Source organism: Lynx rufus, unplaced genomic scaffold (assembly GCF_022079265.1).
Source record: "Lynx rufus isolate CCGP_SWC_20201006 ecotype Redwood Valley unplaced genomic scaffold, mLynRuf1.p SCAF_2, whole genome shotgun sequence".
NCBI lineage: Eukaryota > Metazoa > Chordata > Mammalia > Carnivora > Felidae > Lynx > Lynx rufus.
In genome coordinates, this window is record NW_025814834.1 from 178,687,965 (window position 1) to 178,707,243 (window position 19,279).

Here is a 19,279-nt window from a genome sequence, read left to right on the forward strand (position 1 = left end):
GGTCTCTCCTTGTGACCCAGTTCCCTGTTCCCCAGGACCATCGGGCAGAGGTCTGACAGGCCATTCCTGGTCTAGAACCTCATCACAGTTGGTTCCCATTCTTCTGACCATTTGAATGTGGCTCTGTCCCCTGTAGTAGCTGTGGCAGAGAGTGTGCTGATCTGTCTCAAAGAAGCTGGGAGTCTGAATAAGAAGGGAGTTTGATTTAGTGAGGGGACAGTTTTGTTGTAGGGCGTTGCTTCCCTTTTCTGCCCTGCCTGGAAGCCCGCTTGTCTCTTCCCCGCTCCCTGCCTGCAGATGTTTGCATTTTCTGGGCCCCTCCCCAGGTTTCCGGTTCCCTGGAGGAGGAGGAGGAGGAGGAGGAGGAGTACTCCCGCTCACAGACACGTGCCCTGCTTTTGTAGCGAGAGGTGCCTGCCCACACCCACAGTCCTCCGCTCCGTCTGGAGTTGTATTTACAGCACACCCAGCCCACTGCTTTCTTCTCGAGGATGGCTGCAACCTCTGTGGTGCTGAAAAATGTTAGGGAGGTCCTTGGCTTCTCTTGGCCCCACAAGCTCACACCAGTTGCGCCTCTGGTTTTCTCGTTTGTTTGTTTGTTTGTTTTTTCTTTCCTCAAATCCTTCAAAGCTTGTGTTTTCCCCAGTTCCTCTTAAGCCCCCAGAGAGTGGCCCCTTCCTGCCATGTGGCTGTCTCCAGCTGACCTCTGCAGGGCAGGTGGGAGGGGCAGCAGGGTCTGAAAGCAGAGCGTTCCATCCCCGGAGTCAGGAACCTTTGGGTCCTTCTGCGGCACATGAGAGTTACTCTTGGGGTAGATAAGCAGTGATCTTGGACTTCCAGAACGTCCTGGGGGACCTGGGGACACAAGAGGATGGAGTGGGAGGCAGGAAAACTCCATTCCTATGCCCCCACGTGCCCCTCTGGGTCCTTGGAGGCTTAGCCGCTGCGTCCATCAAATGGGAAAGAGACCAGTATCTGCCATACAGAACTGTTCAAATGGGGAGGCTCGGGTTCTCAGTGTGATGCTTGGCATGAGGTACTCTTAATAAGAAGTGTGTGTTTTCCAACTTAGGGGCTTAAAATCAGTGTTTAGGATTCTAATTGTGCGGGTTTGATGACTGCTTTGAGCTGTTTGTGTTTTGTTTTTTTTAGTTTTTTTTCTGACCAAGGCCATTAGCAGTTTGTTAAGCCTGTAGTAATATTGAGATTCTGGAAGCTGGGAATGGATGTCAGCAGACTGAGAACAGAATATTCTCTAAGTTTAGGACTTCCTCCTGGCTTAGCGGGCGTCTCGTCATGTCAGAGTCTCTGACCAGCAGTCTGGCTTACTGTTGTGGCATGCTTTAAAGAGGTGAGAGTGCTAAAGACTGGGGTCTTACCAGAAAAGGCCTCTCGGGTCCAGTGTGGCTCTCCTGGCTTCACCAAAGGGTGTGCAAGGGCAGAGCCCTCCCATAGGCCCTGACAGGCACGCCCAGAGCCCAGGGAGATACTAGCCCAGGGCAGCTGACCCACCCCCCTCCCCACCAACCACAGGGGCTCTGGAAATGTCTCTCTTGTTCTTTATATTTGACTTTATTGTATCAATAGAGAGACCCCCAAAGTGCTTTGCCCAAGTCTCCTGTACCCCTCTGGGTAGAGTGCAGTCTGAAATTCCAGAGCCAGAGCTCCCTTAGAGCAACCCAGAACATCTGCACCAGATGGAGGTAAAAGGGCTGGCCTGGTGTGGGACAGGTTTTGGGGTCATCCAGGGAGCAGGCACTGCAGAGCCTAGAAGCTTTGGACCCCAAGGCTGAGGGCAGGACCGCTATACCTCCTGACCCCGGCCCTTTCTGTGTGTCCCCTGAGGGTCCTGTCTTGTTCACTCCCAATGGACAGGAGAGACATGAACTCCGAACCTAGTGCTGGAAAACACGGTTCCAGCCACAGCTCAGCCTGGTTGGGCCTCTAGTCCCTCATCTGCAAAATGGACAGCCTGGTGATCACCTCGTGAGGTCCACTGTAGGTTTGGTAGAAACAGCATGAGGTACCTGCAGGGTGTCTCTTCCTAGAACAGGGGCTCAGGGAGGGGGTCCTGCTTCTGCCACAGCCTGGGATCTTAGAAAACAAGGCCAGCCCCTCAGGCAGCCTTTAGTAAGTACCACTGCATGCACAGTGCCGTACTGAGACCAAACACAGAGGTGGGAAACCATCAGCCTGTTATTCCAAGAGGAGAATAAGAGTGCTAATAGCCAGTGACCACTCCAGAACTTTCTGAACAAAGAATAGGTACAGTGTAGTCTTGGGGCTACTTTATAGATTTCAAAGCTGGACGGAGTGACATTTGTTCTTTTTGAGCCTGTGTTACATTTTAGCCTGAACGTCACAAAGGAACCAGCACACCAGGCATCGGTTTGCCCTGTTCCCTGAGCGTGTCAGACAGATTTTACTCTGATTTTGTGAAAGGGCCAGTGCCGAAAAAGAGGTAATATATCCACTTAGTTATAGTCTTTCTTTAAAGAACTGTGTCAGTATCAGATGGGAACGTTCTGGCTAAGTTCTTCAGGAGTGACTTCTGTTGATGTGAGGCTAAATCTGCAAGGGCTGCCGGCCGGGCTCCCGTGGACAGAACGCAAGGCCCCCTCAGAGGTGCTGTGGCTCATACACCCCGTGGGTACCAATTACCTTCGTTGCTGGTATTCAGGCTGGGGGGTGGAGCCAGCACAGGCTAGCATCAGATCGCCGTCCTAGCTTGTCTGCATTTGAGAAGGTTCAGATGAAGGATAGCCCATGATCTCAGGGACAGTTCTGTGCCACCCAGAAGAAACCGCATCTCCCTGCCGATCCAGGATAGCCCGGCTCTTTGTGGCTACTGCCTGGGGCCCCGGCAAGAGGTGGAAGGATCATAAACCAGGCTAGAGGTGTGAGGGACTGCGTGAGGAGAAAGTGGGGCCGCTCGACACTTCCCAACGGGGGGCCCGTACAGGCCCCTGCTGCCCAGGAAACTACCCCATCAACCTGTCCTAAAGACTGGAATGTTCTTCCCCTACTTTAAGGTGAAGGTGGCGCTGGGCGGGCTACGGGCAGCACCGAGGAAGAGCCCCTCTGGGAGTTGGAGGAAGAAGGAGCAGGTCCCAGCTCTGCCAGCTGCCCAGTGCTTTCCTGTGTCCAGAGCTTGATGCCTGACCCAAGGTCCCCGGCAGGGAGGCCCTTCCTTGTTCCTGCAGGGCCTTCTGCCCAGCATCCAAGGTTCCTGAGTGGGGATGAGAGTGAGGGTACAGGAGGAAGGGGACCACCCCCGTGGATGTAGGCAGCCCCATGCTGCCCTGAGGATCCCTCCCAGGCCTCCAGCTGTCCCTGCAGAGCCATGCGGATGGCAGAGAGGGAGGGAGCATCTGGCTGGTGGTCACACCTTGCAGTACAGTGCTGTGGGCAGGCGGACATTGAGGGAAGAGAACCATTTCTGTGGAGTGTCTGAAACCATGCTTCCAAGCCCTCTGTGAAAAGGCTGGTGTTTTCCCCAAAGTTGACAGTCAGCCCTGCTTTCACCCCTGAGTTACTGTGCACCTTTGAGCAAGTCTTTGGCCGCTCTGGGCCTCTAGCTTGTCATCTTTGAAATGGGAAGGTGTAAGTGGCCCTCCAGGGTCTGGGCCTGTAGGAGGGAGGATCTGGTGGGCAACCCTCCCTTCTCGGGAAGCGCCGGGCTGGCTATTGGGGAGGCTCTGGAAGGTGGGGTAGACGGAGGAACAGCAGCTGGCACACCAGCGCCTCCCCCGAGGGGCCACACGCCACATGTGCAGGCGTGTTTTGGGAGTGAGCGCCTGGCTTGTCCTCTCCCCTCGCCCACTCTGTGCCGCAGCGTCCCAGGCTCCTCCAGCACCCAGGCCAGCCTCTCCTGGCCCTGCAGCACCAACCGCTCTCCTGGGCGGGATGCCTCAGGACGCAGTGGTAGCCCCTGGAAGGGATCTCTGGCTGGAAGTTGGCCAGGCTGTACACCGTGGGAGCATGGGCTGCGTGGGGAGGGGGCAGGCTTCCTGTCCTGCAGCGGTGGAGGCGAGGCCGAGATTCGTGTAGGGGCTTAGGAAGGGCCCTTTAAGACCTGAGGTTCCGTGACGCTTAAGGCGGCATTAAGGGCTTTGGTGTTCGTTCTGCCGCTGACATCCCAAATCAGCACACGCCTCCGAGAGCCGACAGAGAGCGCTTCAAAGCCACCATTTCATTTGATCCTCCCAGACCTGTAAGGTTGGGAGCCCTCTGTCCCCGTGGTACAGGCGAGGGAGCACAGCGGAGGGTGGCAGCCGTGAAGCCGGGGCCAGGCCACGGGCCTTCAGCCACAGGGTTGCCTTGCACGTAGCCGCGCGAGGGGCCGTCACTTTGCTTGTGTGCCACAGTGTTTTAATCTTTAAAGCGGACTCGTGATGGGGCCGTTGTCAGGACTGAGCCCGCTGTGCGGCCTGGCCCGGAGTGAGCACTGGGGTCACTTGTGCGGTTTGCCCAAAGTCACACACGTGTGCCCAGCCTGGGGCTGGCTCTCCTGTGCTCTGACCTCAGATCTGGCTCCACCTGCCAGCCTGTGCCATTGTCTTTAAAGAGGGCCTGGCTCCTGCACGTTTCCGGAGCTGACTCTGGGGATGCGGGACTGCCTGAGGACCCCTCTGTGGCCACCCTCGTCTCCCTCCTCGATTCTCTGCCACTTGGCCTGGTGCCGCCCCTGTCACTGTCTACACCCCATCTGCATATTCTCTTAGACTCCAATCCCCTGTCAGGGTGACCAGGCAGAGGAGATGGCCCCACAGCCGGTCCTTGGCTGGAGGACCTGCCACCAGCATGATGTTGGCTCTGAGCTTTTCAGCTCTGGCTCGTGGGCCTCCTGTGCCGTTCCTCTCCCCACCCACCTTTCACCAGACGTGTGGGGAGAGTGTGGACCTAGAGGGGTTTTTTGGCTTTTTTTTAATGTTTATTTATTTTTGAGAGAGACAGAGCACAAGTGGGAGAGGGGCAGAGAGAGAGCGAGACACAGAATCTGAGGCAGGCTCCAGGCTCCGAGTTGTCAGCCTGCAGCCCGATGCGGGGATCGAACTCACAAACTGTGAGAGCATGACCTGAGCCAAAGTCGGACGCTTAACCGACTGAGCCACCCAGGTGCCCTTGTAGATCCAGGTTTAAACCCCAGCTGGGTCATTGGCTTCCTGACTTTGGTGGATCTTTCTCCCCTCAGACCTTCAGTCTCCTGTAAAGTGGGAATAACACTAGTTTCGTGGCAGTGTTAAAAGGACAAGCCAGAGACTGTATGTAAAATGTGTTATGTGCTCAGGTAACACTGGCTGTCCCTTTGCCATCAAATTTTCACCGACCTTACTTCTTTCAGATTCTACAAAGGCAGAGTTTAACCAGCCCAACCAGCCCAGTTTTACTTCCTGTTCATTTACTCGTTCACTCCTTCATTGATTCAGCACCCAGTCTGTGGCGGCTGGTACGTGGAGTGATGCATGCACGAAAATCATTGAGATATAGTCCCCACCTTCCAAAGGTACTTGGAGCCTAGTGGGAGAGATGGACACGTGGCCACGATCATAGCCCAGTGTGGTACGGGCTGTGGCAGGGGTAGGAGGATTACAAGGCATTTGGGGAGTGACTAGGGTGAAGCAATTAACCCTAAGAGGTGGGCAGGGAAGGCTTCGCAGAGGAGGTGCTCTTTGAGCTGGGTTTGGAGGCTGTGTAGGCGCCCAAGTGGAGAAGGGAAGCAAGGTATTTATTTCTTCTGCAAGGAAAATAACACTGCAAGAGGGGTCAGGCGCAGCCCCGATTGGAGGTTCCTGATCCAGGCATTCCTGTGACTCACCGCACTCTGCCTTGGGGGGTTGTACTGAGCCGAGGTGGGACTCTTCCCTCAGAATTGGTGATTCCCCCTGAGTTTTCTTCCTGCTTCTCCAGCACTGTGCTTGGTGAGGGCCCCACACGCTGACACCTGAGTCAGGTGACCTGGGTTGGGGGACAACCCAGGCGTGGGGCAAGGTGGGGGATCTGTACATGCTGGGCCTTGGGGACAGCCACCAGCCAGGCCTTTGCGGGTCCTCTCCCCTTCCACATTCAGACCCAGCACCTGCCCCCAGGCTGCTGGCAGTTTCTTCTCCCTCAGAGTTCCTAAAGTGGGCAGGTGTTCGCCAGTTGGATCTGTTACGAGTCCGCTCCTTTCCACCCACCTGAAACCCAAGATGAGAGGGCTTACTGGACCTCCACATGCTTTTGAGAGAAACCATCCCGAGACCCCTGAAGATGTGTTTCAAGTTGTGACTGTCCCTCTGTGCTGGCTTGTCATTGTGGCCCCATCCCTCGGCTCCCACCCCCCTCACCTTTTTTAACGAACGTGTAATTTTTTTTCTCATCAAATCCTTTCCACAGACTAATCCTCTTGCTTCTATTCTGTTTGTCTTTCTTCCCCCCTTCCCTCTCCGGTGCCCCTTCTCCTTCTCATAGACTGACCCTTGGTTATCGTTGCAGAATTACGGCAGCGGCATGAGACCACCACCCAACTCCCTCGGCCCCGCCATGCCCGGGATTAACATGTAAGGCAAAAAGGACCTTGCTGGCAGCTCAGAGCCCATGGCTCCCCGACCCTCTGCTGGCCCCCCCAAAGACTCGTGAACAGAGTCATTCTTGGCACCTCTCTGGACCTCAGGCCTCTCATCAGTGGAGCCGGGGATGCTGGCGATAGATACTTGGATAAGAGCTCATATGGTCCCGTATGGGGCTCATCCGTCCTGGGTGTGTTTCTGAGCCTGCTGTGTGGATTAGCCCACCTGCTCCTCATAGCCCGGTGAGGTGGTTATTGCCCCCATTTACAGATGAGGTAACTGAGGCACAGAGAGGTGAAGTCACTTGCCCCTGCTCACAGGGCTCTTAAGTGACAGGGCCAGGATTTGAACCCCGGTACAACTGGCTGCTGTTGTAGTGCTTGAGTGGTTCTTAACCCCCTTTCGGGGATAGATCCCCATGAGGATCTGTGGGTTCCCTTCCTGGGAAGATGCACATGCAGAGGCAGTTTTATATACTTGACACTTTTTTCACGTAATTTAGAGGAGCTTGTAGATTTCTAGCCGTGGAGCTGCCCATTACTGCCCGAGAACCAGGTGTGTAAGGCCCTAGGGCCGCATGAAGGATTTCCTGTTAGTGATGTCAGCCCTCTCGTTCTGGCGCTTCCGGCACCGCCCCCTTGGGGTCAATGACACCTTTTTCATTGTTGCCATCTCTCTCCTCTCTCTCTCTCTCCCCCTCTCCCCATCTCCCCGTCTCTCTCCCTCCCCCTCCCTCCCTCTCCCAGGGGCCCGGGAGCTGGCAGACCCTGGCCAAATCCTAACAGTGCTAACTCAGTGAGTACCCACATCGAGTGGGAGGGTTTCTAGGCTATGGGGTGGTCCTGTCCCCAGGTTGGGGGTATCATGAGAGGCAGGGATGCAGCGAGAGTCCACCTGACGCTTGCCAGCGGGAGCCCCACCTGTAAGTGGAGGCTTGGGAGTAACATTCCCGGGGCCTTCAGGGTTTGGGCCCCGGCCCAGCCCGCTGATGGGCAGAAAGCCTGTGTGAGCTGAGAGCTTGCTCAGAGAGCATTGTCCACACAGAAGCGTCTGGCGATCCTCTCCCCCCGGCAGGGCTGGGTTCTGGTGCTCAGGGGAAGGAGCTGGAAAGGGGCTCAGCACAGACAGTCTGGGGAAGAAGGCCAGAGGGGTGAGGAGAAGCTATCGCTCTCCTGTCCTCTCACACTGGAGGGTCTCCCCTGCCCATGCCCCCTCAGAACTCCCTGCCAAGGCTCTCGGGATCAGTTCAGTGTAGGCACTGGGCTTTGCTCACACCCCTGGCCCCCTCCTGGGGTGTCCCACAGCCTTTCCTAGCAAGAGGGGGTGGGTCCCCAAGTGGATTTGGAAGCCCAAGGGTACTGAGTATCAGAGGAAGGGATTCTGACACGTGGCTGCCCACCTCTTGTTTTTAGATTCCATACTCCTCCTCATCACCTGGTACCTACGTGGTAAGTGTGTGTGGGTTCGGGGCATTGGGTGTCCAGCCACATGTGACTGAATGTGCAAGAGAACTTCTCCAGGGTCCCTGTCTCTTTCCCTTTCAAAACACACTCCGAGCACAAGTTCTAAACTCTGCTAGAACCTGCTGTCATTGTTCAGGTACCTTCTGGGGGCCCGGAAGTCCCCAAACAAGACCTAGAGTTGGGTCCCCATCTTGGGGGCTGACCAGTGGCCTAGCTGGTTTCCCCCACAGACCTCTGGTTCCACCAGTCGGCGTGTGAACACATACACGCACACCCACAGCTGCCTCTGGGTTTGAAGAAAGGCAGTGGGGGGGGGGGGGCGGAATCCAAGTCCAGCTCCCTTGGGGCTTAAACACTTGGGCTCTGCTTGAGCTTTAGCGAGAGCGGGATGCCAGGCTGGGCCCTGGAGGAACACTTGACTTTGGTGTGGCCGGAGCTCGGGGGTTTCTCCCGACCTGGGTCACGGCCATGGGTTCCTCACGTCAGTTTTTCTCTCATCTCCAGGGACCTCCTGGCGGTGGTGGCCCCCCAGGAACACCCATCATGCCTAGTCCTGCAGGTAAGAAGCCTTGGGGAGAGGGTGCCATCGAGAGAGTTAGGGGGTCCTGGAGGGGTCCCAGTGCAGGGCCAAAGCTTACCAACCACCCTTCCTGAGCAGCGTGTCCCCCACCAGGCATGTCAGCATCAGGTGTTTAGGAGGAAGGACGTCCTCGGTGCCCCTGACCTTCCCTGTGGCCTTAGCAAGGTCACTCCTCCTCTCTGGTTAGAGGGAGAGGCAGGGCGGAGAGCTCCAGGAACGAGGGGGTCTCACTGTCCTCTGCTCGCACTGGTTGGCAAGCACCCTTTCCCAGCTGTGGATTTCTCTAGATGACTGAAAAGGGGCTTTGGGCTTCTGACATCCTGGAACCAGGACTCTTAACACCATGTCTCTTGAGTTCCCAGAGCTCTTGGCTTCTGGTCCTCTATACGGGAGATCTCTTCTCCCTCTTTCTCTGATCAGAAGAGGGCGTGCGTGCACACATGTGGGCATGTACACACACACACACACACACATACACACACACACACACACACACACAGCTTCACAGTTGCGTTTCTTTCCCAGCTGAGAATAACACACCACCATCTAGAAGGAATCCCACGGACAATCTACCCACCCAGCAAACAAAAAGTGAGACGTGGTTGGATTTCCGCCCTAGAAAGAAGATGCCTGCTCCTGATAGAAACATGTTAGCTGGTTTTCTTAGGAGACTTTCCTAGCTAATTGGGGAGACGGAGGGGTCCCTCTCTCCCCAGACTCCTCGGCTCCCAGTGGCAGGGAAGCTGCTTATCCATAGTCTGGAGCTAGCGGCGGCTGTGATGTTCCGGCCCCCACTCCCGCTCCTCTTTCTGCTGCTGCATTTTTATGAGCCGCATGACCTACATTCAGACTGGGTCACATTAAACCACTGCATATGTTAATGTGTCTCCAGCCCCATGCTTCCCTCTCCCTCCTGCCCCATCAGCTTGGCAAGGTGGCCCCTGGGTAATTTGTGGCGTTTCTCTTTCCCCAATTTGATTAAAACCCCTGGGCGGGATTGGGGGAGAGCGCAGCTGGTGGTCTGGCCGTCCCTGCGTGGTCCCTGGCAGGGTCTGGGGACCAGGTTGTTTTCGGATAGGGAGATGAGAATTTGAACCTGCCACCCCCGCTTTGCCACGTCCACACTGCTGTCCACACACCCTGGACTTCTTTGTTCCAGGGTTGAGCAGTTTTCACAGTTGAATTTTCTGTGATTAAAAACTTTGTGAATCTTCATTAAATACAAATTAGCCAGAAAATGGTGGTACTTAGAGGAGATTTTAGGTGATAAAATACAAAAGAATGAGTTCAAGTGCCACGAGTTTGTTTTAATTAAGAAATGAATTAATCACCCCGACTTGTGGGTTTCCACTGTTCTACAGATTCAACAAATTCCAGTGACAACATCTACACAATGATTAATCCGGTGCCGCCTGGAGGCAGCCGGTCCAACGTAAGTCCGCTTTCTAATAATTTACATATCAGATACCATAACAAATCATAATTAACTTCATCAGCTGAGGGGAAAGCAAGTTTAATTGATTTCAGCCATTTGTTACCAAAGACGAATAAAATAAACCGTCAGAAAAGCGATTAACTCTTGGGCAAATCGGTTCCCATTCCGCAGCTGGCCGGGGGTGGAGAGGTGCCCTCCCCTCTGGCCAGAGCGGCGCACCCAGCCTCACTGTGGGAATCCCTGCCACCCTGAGTGGGGTGTCAGGGAGGGAGAGCACTAGGCTGTGGGTGGACCCGGGTCACTCCCCGCTCCGCCGACCGGCTGTGCCCCCCCAGGCAGTCAATCACCCTCTCAGGTCTGGAGCTGTGGGTCCCTGAAGCCCATCTGGGGACCTGCCTGGCCTGTGCCTCCAGCCCCTTTGGGAGCCCTGTGACTGCAGCTTCCTGGTCTGTCTTTGGGTCATTGCCTGCCTCCCACCCCCTTCCTTCTTGGCTTCTCCAAGTTCCAGCCCCTCGTAATGTAGGAGCTCCAGTTCCACCTTGTCTGACCCCTGCCTATCCACTCCCTCCCATGGCCTGTGTCCCCTGCTGGATGGCACTTGACTGTGCAGCCATAGCCCGTCCCCTTCTCCCAGCTGGGAGCTCCCCGAGGAGAGGGCGGGTCAGACTCACCTCTGGAGACAGCCCTTCTGCACCAGCTGGGGAGGGGACTCGGACTGGCCTTGCGCTTGGGGAGCCCAGTGTCTGGAAGGGAGGCTGCTATGTGACCAAATCAACAGTCTGGACTGCAGAGCCAGGGGCTCTGGGTGTTGGGGCCCCAGTGGTGTTCTGGCCTTTTGGGGTGCTTCGTTGGGTTCTGTTGGTTTGGTTCCTGATGTGACCCCTGAACCACCCACTGTGCTAAATGCTGATTGGGAGCTGCCCCATGCTGGACCCTGCACGTATTTAATCCTCCAGCAGCCTCTGAAGGGGGGAGAGTCTTTGGATCCTCCTGGGTTAGGGAGAGAGACCTAGAGAGGGGTCCCCTAGAGAGGGGTCACGTGACTGAGAAGCGTGGGAACCGCACTCCTTAACCATTGCTCCGCCATCCCTGTCCCTCTCCTGGGCAGCCAGCACCCCTCCCACCCCAGCCCCATCACCCCTGCTACCCGTTAGGGTGACTGGCCATCAGGTTTTAGCATTAAAAGCTCTGTGTCTCAGGAGACGACTTCCCAGGACACACTGTCCTTGGTTTGGGCAGTGGATGCCAAAGGGTGGGTGGAAAAGTGTAAGGCTCTTCCAGCAGCCCAGAAGCCAGGGACTGAGCTCACTGTGTTCAGTGTCCACTGGAAAGGGCATAGGTGACCTTCCTGCCACGGCCGCCGCCGCCACCTCTCCCAACCGTGGACGCCAGCAGTCCCGGCCTGTGGCTCCCAATGAACCATCCACGTCACGGCTCCGAGGGCCGGGCTCCAGTGCGCTGGGGTCAGGGGCCCCGATGGGTCCGCCTGGGCTCTGTCTGCAGATGAACCGCTGTGTTCTGTGTTGAGGTTGCGAGGGTCTCCTCTTCCACATTGTGAGTCGGGGGCCGTGTGTTCTGGGAGTTGAGAGGATGACAGGTCTGCCACGAGCATGGCCCAGACAGAAGAGAAGGGGAGGGGCGGGGAGGCAGAGAAGGGGAGAGCACACAGGGGGCCCCGCTGCACGGGGCTGAGGTGAGACAGCACAGCCTTCTAACCCAGCCCCGGCCACCTCTGCCACCGCGTCATTCCCTGTCTGGCTCCGTGAACGGAGGACAGTACGTTTTCTGAGGCTGCACCCGAGTCCTGAGCGGCAACACAAGGGGATTTGAAGCTGCAGAAAGCAAATGAAAGATGGTTGTTCTCTTGTCCAAATACAAGCTAGACTTTGCTCATCTCTGCCTGTTTGGCAGTCAGCACCCAGTTGATTTGGCAGATTTCATTTGGGGTGTGAACTTCTTACCTGCTGAATGTCCCGCACACCTTGTGCCCGGCACTGCTACGAAAGGGGACAGGGTGCTTACTTAGGATGCCAGGCTTTCATAACGAAAGATTCTGGTCACTCCCCAGTCAGATCTCCTCAGAACATGCAGATGCGCTTAACGAGACCTTGGACTCTGTAGAAGCAGAGAGAGGCTCAGGTGCACGCCCGCACGGTGGCTGGCATCACTGTTGGCCGGAGAAAAGATACGAGGTCGGCCCGCTGTGACGTCTTCTCTCATTGGAGATCCGTTGAGCTGAGCACGCAGAGAAGGAATTACAGTAAGAGAGAAGCGTATGTGCTGTTTCTCTAGAACTGCTCAGTGATCTTTTGGGGGGCCGCCAGGAGTCTAGAAGAGAATGAGCAGACCTCACCTGGGTCGCTTGGGGTGGTTGGGGGGGTTGCGACAAAACCTCATCGGCCAAAGTAGTGACTTTTGTTCTGGAAATGAGATGGCCTGAGAGCATGTCACCGGTAAAGGGCAGCCGCGTCATATAGGACTTTCTCAACTTCTTTATTGAAACTGTAACTTACTTGGAGTCCAGCTTGGACCTCACAGGTTCATCTCACCTCTATGCTTTAAAACCATTTTCCCCGAGCGAGGACTCCGTGATGACGACATCCAGTGTGCTTGGGAATGCTTAGAAATCACAGACTTCAGAGACGGGACAGCCCACCTGATGAACTTCCGGATGCAGAGGACCCGACTGGCAAGCGCTGGTCTCCCTAAACCAGCCTGTAGATACGAAGGGGATGGACGTGTTTGGAGAGCTGGAAGTGAATTCCTACAGGTCCAGAAACCTACGCAAGTCCACAAAGTCCTAAGTACTCCACGTGCAGACGTTGTCGTGGAGAGCGTATGTGGGTGTTGCCATGTTGGACTGACACCAGGGCTTGATGAGAGCACGGCAGCAAGTCAGAGTGAATCGTACGTTTGCCCCTGTGTTCCTTTAGCACTACATAAAAAAACAAAAAGGCTGGCCTGGAGGCTGCAGGGAAATCAGAGAGGGATTAGAGGAAAAGCAAGCACCTTTTACCCCATTGCAGGCTCGAGGGCAAGATGGGTCACCAGCAGCTCCACGGCCCGGGTTTGCTGCCCTGCTGTGTCTTCTCAATCTGGCGGGGGCCACCCAGGAATGTGTTCCCAAAGGGATGCTCAGGGTATAGGCTTTGTCAGGTCGGACTGATGACCTCGCTTGAATGGATTATCTGAGACATCTACCTGACAAACCATGCTAGCTACCTCTTTGTACAAAACTTTTTTCTAATCTTAAAAAAAAAAAAATGCAGAGCAAAAATACCCTATTATAAATTTTTTTTTTTCAAAGTTTATTTATTTTTGGGACAGAGAGAGACAGAGCATGAATGGGGGAGGGGCAGAGAGAGAGGGAGACAGAATCGGAAACAGGCTCCAGGCTCTGAGCCATCAGCCCAGAGCCCGACGCGGGGCTCGAACTCACGGACCACGAGATCGTGACCTGGCTGAAGTCGGACGCTTAACCGACTGCGCCACCCAGGCGCCCCAAAAATACCCTATTATAATACAGGACGGAAAGAAACATGATTTTTAAATTGCTTTTTAGTGTTTTATTTATTTTTGAGAGAGAGACAAAGAGCGTGAGCAGGGGAGGGGCAGAGAGAGAGGGGGACACAGAATCTGAAGCAGGCTCCAGGCTCTGAGCTGTCAGCACAGAGCCTGATGTGCAGTTCGAACTCATGAACTGTGATATTATGACCTGAGCTGAAGTCTGATGCTTAACCTACTGAGCCACCCAGGCGCCCCAAGAACATTTTTAAATCAAATATAAGCAATATGTGTTTAGTCAGTCCATTGCATTTAGTTTTTTTTAAAAAAATTAAATTTGTGTGTGTGTGTATTAATGTTTTATTTATTCTTGAGACAATGAGCATGAGCTCATGCACGAGCGAGGGAAGGGCAGAGAGAGAGCGGGACATAGAATCCAAAGCAGGCTCCAGGCTCCGAGCTGTCAGCACAGAGCCCAACGCAGGGCCCAAACCCAACAACAGGGAGATCATGACCTGAGCTGAAGTCGGACACTCAACAGGCGCCCCAAATTTATATATTTTAAGAATACATAGTAATATAGCCTGGAAAATTGAAGTAATCCAATAAAGAGTCCAGATAAATTGTTGTTTTTCTCACACAAACCGTTTATTTATTTAACTAGTCCTCTACCAACTGCTGCTGTTAACTAGCCTGACTGTGGTTTTATTGAAATAATAGCACTTACATAACAAAATAACGAACACAGAATCAACAAGTGGTGTAGAGACAGCTGTATGTCCCCTGGCAAGTGCATGAAGTTGGACCGCTGCTCCACAGTGAAACCCAGAATCTCTCCAGAGCATTCAACCCTCGACATGCACATCTGCGCTGAAACGATAAAACGTTCCGAAGAAAATGTAGGCATAAATCTTTGTGGCCCAGGTAAAAGCAAAGCCTTCCCAATGACACCAAAAGCACGGGTGACAAAAGAAAAAAGTAGATAAATTGGACTTCATCAAGATTTAAAACTTGCATGCTTCGAAGGAGCGCCATCAAGAAGGTGAAAAACACAGCCCGCGGAGCGGAGAAAATATTTGCAAGTCACGAATCTGATACCGGACTTGAATCCAAAATACGCAAAGACCTCTTCGAACTCAGGCATGAAAAACCAGCCCAATTTAAAAAGTGGGCCGACGATCCAAAATAGACTTTCCTGCCAAGATGTACCCGTAGCCAGTAAGCACACAAAGGTGCTCCGCTTCGTGGCCATCGGGGGTATGCACGTGGAAAGCACGAGACAGTGCTGCACACTCACTGGGCTGGCTGTCACCAAGAAACCGTGCCGGCGCGGGTGAGGCCGGGAAGACCCTGGAGCCCTCACACGTGGCTGCGGGGAACGTGAAATGATGCGGCTGCTTTGGAAAACAGCGTGGCGGTTCCTCGAAAGCTTAACCAGAATGACCACAGGACTCTGCGATTCCACTGTTGGGTAGGTATCTACCCAAGAGAAATAAAAACCTGTAATCGTCCACCAGCATTCACCGCGGTGTTATTCATAATAGCTAAAAAGTGGGAGCGACGCGTCCGCCAACTGAACGGATAAATAGAACACAGCCTCTCCGTGTAATGGAATATGATTTGGCCGGAAGAAGGAAAGAAGTACTAACTGATGCCCCAAACCGGACGAACCTCGGAGACCTGCTGAGCGAAGGAAGCCAGCCGCAGAAGAAGGTCATATGTGTCCGGAATAGGCAAATCCATAGACAACAGAGAACAAATTAATGGTTGGAGGGGGATGGGGAGTGACCGAACGGGTACAAGGTTTCTTTACGGGGTGATGAGAGAGTTCTAACGTCGATCTGGTGGTGATGGCCGCACACCTGCACACATGCTAAAAACCACCGAACTGTGTGCTTGCAGTGGGCCAGTTGTACGGTGTGCGAATTCCAGCCCGGTCAAGCGGTTAGAAATAATAATACACGAGAAAACACAAAGTTTTAAAAAGATGCTTATGTTGAAGGCAGAACATGCCGTTGTTTATGACATTAATCGCGTTTGGGGGGCTGTTTTGTCTGATACGACTGTGTCCTGAGTTGGCTCCTTAAAAAGTCCATCACCTTCTCTCACTTGGATGAGTAAGTGTGAAATTTGTTGCCAGGTGTCAAAAATGTGCCTCAGTGCCTGTGAGTGGCCCTGGGAAGCCTCTGGGGAGGCGAGAGGCGGGAGGCAAGGGGGCCGCCTCTGTGGTACATGTGAGTGGGCGGTGGGCGCGAGGGAGCGGCTGGCACACTAGCCGCACCCCTGCAGTGTGGGCTCCGGCACCCTGTGCTGCCCCCTGCCTCTCTGCTCACATAGGACCCCTACCTAGAATGACTTCTGTGGCCTGTCTCCCCCTGCCCAAATTCTGTCCTCAGTTATTTTGGCCCTCTGCCTCCTCCTCCATGCAGGGGTTCAGATTTCTCTGCCCTTTCCCCAGTGCCTCTTCCTGAAGACTTGGCCATGCCTTGTCTGCAGCTCCCTTTGGAACTCAGCACCTCTGCCCTTGGGGTGGTTCTGCCCTTGGGGTGGTTGGGTGTCCATAACCGTGGACTCCCCTTCCGGGCTGAGGCTCGGCTGTGACTCAACTCTGTGTCCCTCGCCCCTGGCATAGGCCAGATGCCAAGCAGTCCTCCTTTCTGCCGTGTCCACCCCTGTGCACCCTGACGTCTGGTCTGCATCACAGGGCCTAGGCTCACCAGACTGGGCTCAGCCATCCCTTCTCAACCATGGGATATGACCTCTGGCCTTTGGTTGCTACTTTTCTGAGATCATTCATTCTACCACTCCCTCCAGGTCCAAGGCTAGGGGTAGAGCAGATTCCGCCTCCGGCCTCTTGAGCCGCCTGCCCTGCCACCACTTCTGCCTGGGGGACTCATCAGTGGCCTTCCTCTACATTGTCCCCAGGAGAGAACTCTAGTCCCCCGCCCAGCTTCTCCCCTGACCCCCCAGTCACTCAGTAGACCCGATCTCCTCACCTCGCCCATGAAACTCCATTTCTGAGGAATCACTCAGAGGAGGCTGGTGGGACTCAGGCTCAGGCTGCCTGCGCCCCAGTCCCCGCTCCTCCCGTCTCCCGGCGGGGGGGGGGGGGACCTCTGGCAAAGAATTCCCCACTCTCTGTGCTTCACATTCCTTACCTGTAAAATGGGGATGAGAGACATTAATACCTTTGGCCCCTGGCTGCGCACAGTCACCCATTTGTGTGTCTGTGTGAGGTTCTGACTGATGAGTCACACGCTCCGTCCCAGGGATAGAGAGAGCCTTATTACGGGGTCCATGACACTTGGTTAGAGAGCTGTCCCAGAACCACACTGTGTAGCCTTGGGCTGGTGTCTTTCCCTCTCTGGGCTTGTTTCTTCATTTGGAGCCAAGGGGAGGAACCAGCTCCGGCCTCCTGGCGGCATCAGATAGCCACGCGGTGTGCCCGACGGAGGAGCCCAACCAGATGGAAGCTCCCTGAGGGCACAGCTCCTTTGTAGCTGGGTGTGGGAGCCCGTGAGGGGGTGCCGAGGGCCTGGGGCCCACTCAGCCACCACGCCCTGTGCTTCTCCCCCAGTTCCCGATGGGTCCAGGCTCGGACGGCCCGATGGGAGGCATGGGCGGCATGGAACCACACCACATGAACGGATCGTTAGGTAAGCGGGCGCCAGCCCCGTGGTCATGCTGCACCCCGTGCGACCCTGCCCGAGCAGCCTTCTTTGGCTCAGCCGGGCCTGGTCTACCCCACTGACCTTGGCTGGGCACGTAGAAAGATCCCCAGAGATACAGCCAGGACAGAAGATCGTCTGCACAGAAATAGTGTGGGATTTGGGTGGCTTTGGAGACCTAGCCACGGAAGAACAAACAAGAAACTGAATCCAGATTTTCCTTCCTTCCTTCCTTCCAGGGTCAGGTGACATAGATGGACTTCCCAAAGTGAGTGTGTGTTCTGTGTGTTCCTCCCTGATCACATCCACCTTGCCCCAGCCCTGAGGCCCCAGAAAGCTTTTCTCCCCATTGGGTGGGCAGGGCTCTGGGGCTCTGGGGCTCACCTCGTCTCTCCTCTCCCCAGAATTCTCCTAACAACATAAGTGGCATTAGCAATCCTCCAGGCACCCCTCGAGACGATGGTGAGCTAGGAGGGAACTTCCTCCACTCCTTCCAGAATGACAATGTAAGTGCTGCATGTATCCCTCCCCCCAGTTTCGTCCCTGGATCATTGTCTTACCTCTGGGGCCGGGGACTAAATTACTTAAGTTGTGGTGCCTGCTGGCCAGGACCAGCCTGGCAGGCTGGTGTCCCAACAGCTGTGCCTCTGGCTTTCACCTTGGTCCTTTTTCTGTACAAAGTGCAGGGCCCTCTCTTCCCCGCCGCATGGCCTCCAACCGCTGCCACCCTGACCACTGGCAGGACCTTCTGGAAGCCTCTACAGGGAGGCACATCACCTCCCAACACTGATAAAGCTGACCGGGCTGGGAAAGCCCTGGGTTGGGACTCAGGAGGCCTGGGCTCTGGCCCGCCGGGCCTCTGAGGGGGTCCACTTCTGTCTGTCCTGGGGGGGGGGGAAGGTTCATATCACCAGAGATTTCCTGGGATCCCCACGCAGAGGGCCTGGCTTCTATTTACATTCTCGTATGAAGAAACAACGTCATGATTCTGAGAACCCCAGACTAGCTCCCCCCAGGACACCCTGGGCGAGCTGCAGGAAAGCAGCTGTGTGGGGAGGGCAGTGTCGGCTGCTTCCTCGGCTGGGAAGAGGGGATTTGAGAAGGGAGAGGTGTGGGATGGGGGGGCGAGTTGTGATAGCAGCCCCCAGAGCTCCCACGATGCGGGGGTGGGCACAGTCTAGTGCTGAGCGGGCAGAGCCCTCGCAGGCTTCCCCACCCAGGCACGCTCCCAGACTGGCCCAATCTAGCCCACACTGGCCCTCATGGCCCTGTCTCTGCTTCTCCCCTTCCAGTATTCTCCAAGCATGACGATGAGCGTGTGATCCCCTCCTCTTCTCCGAGACGCTGAGAGAGCCGGCATTGCAGGCGGGAAGATGCCAGAAATTATGCAAGAAGAAGTGAGGTGTCATTACCCAGGAGCTGGGGGAGGGGCGTCTCCCTGCTCCCCCTCAGCCCCCACCCTCCTCCTCCAGTCCCCCCCACCTGTCCCAATTTTAGTTTCATGCAATAAAAAGGCCGAACTTTTTATTCCATAAAACATGAAGGACAAAACTCAAAATAAAAATATATTTCAAGTCAATGACCAGAAAAATCCCACCCCTTGCCCTTTCCCAAAAGGACCTTTTATGTACATGACACTTTTTTGTTGTTTTTTTTTGTTTGTTTGTTTGGGGTTTTACCGTTACTGGGATTTTTTAATTTGTTTTCAGGGGGGTTTTTTTGGGGGAAAAATTTTTAAAAATGGAAGCTTCTAGCAAGTCCCCCACCCACCCCACCCCAATCAACCTCTTTGCTTTCTTCTTTAAAAAAAAAAAAAAAAAAAATAGAAAAAAAGAAAAAAGGACCAAAAAAAAAAAAAAAAAAAAAGCCCTGCTGTCTGTCTGTACCCAAGCCCTTCCACCAGGAAAGCTAGTCTAGGTGTGAGATCTCACGCTGTCTTTGTAGCCATCTAAAAATAATAATAATAATAATAAACTGGGCAGTTTACAATCGGTGGTTTCTTTCAAAAGGCCTTTTTTGGAAAGAGACAAGAAAGTCCCCTTTCTCCATTTGGGGTTTTCGGTTTGTGCGGATGGGCA

The 19,279-nt window shown here is 54.7% G+C and overlaps 1 protein-coding gene across 7 annotated transcripts in view; it reads left to right on the top strand.

Moving 5' to 3' along the window:
• The window catches only part of SSBP3 (single stranded DNA binding protein 3), a 164,064-nt gene extending 145,169 nt beyond the window's left edge, over nt 1–18,895 (top strand). For all 7 annotated transcript variants that reach the window (XM_047082951.1, XM_047082953.1, XM_047082952.1 and 4 more), the window contains 9 exons: nt 6,478–6,542; nt 7,298–7,346; nt 7,964–7,999; nt 8,519–8,573; nt 9,956–10,026; nt 17,111–17,189; nt 17,441–17,469; nt 17,606–17,707; nt 18,494–18,895. In XM_047082951.1, the coding sequence (XP_046938907.1) occupies nt 6,478–6,542; nt 7,298–7,346; nt 7,964–7,999; nt 8,519–8,573; nt 9,956–10,026; nt 17,111–17,189; nt 17,441–17,469; nt 17,606–17,707; nt 18,494–18,523 (516 nt within the window). In that variant the 3' untranslated portion in view covers nt 18,524–18,895. The remainder of the gene's footprint in view (nt 1–6,477; nt 6,543–7,297; nt 7,347–7,963; nt 8,000–8,518; nt 8,574–9,955; nt 10,027–17,110; nt 17,190–17,440; nt 17,470–17,605; nt 17,708–18,493) is intronic.
• Nucleotides 18,896–19,279: the final 384 nt, after the last annotated feature.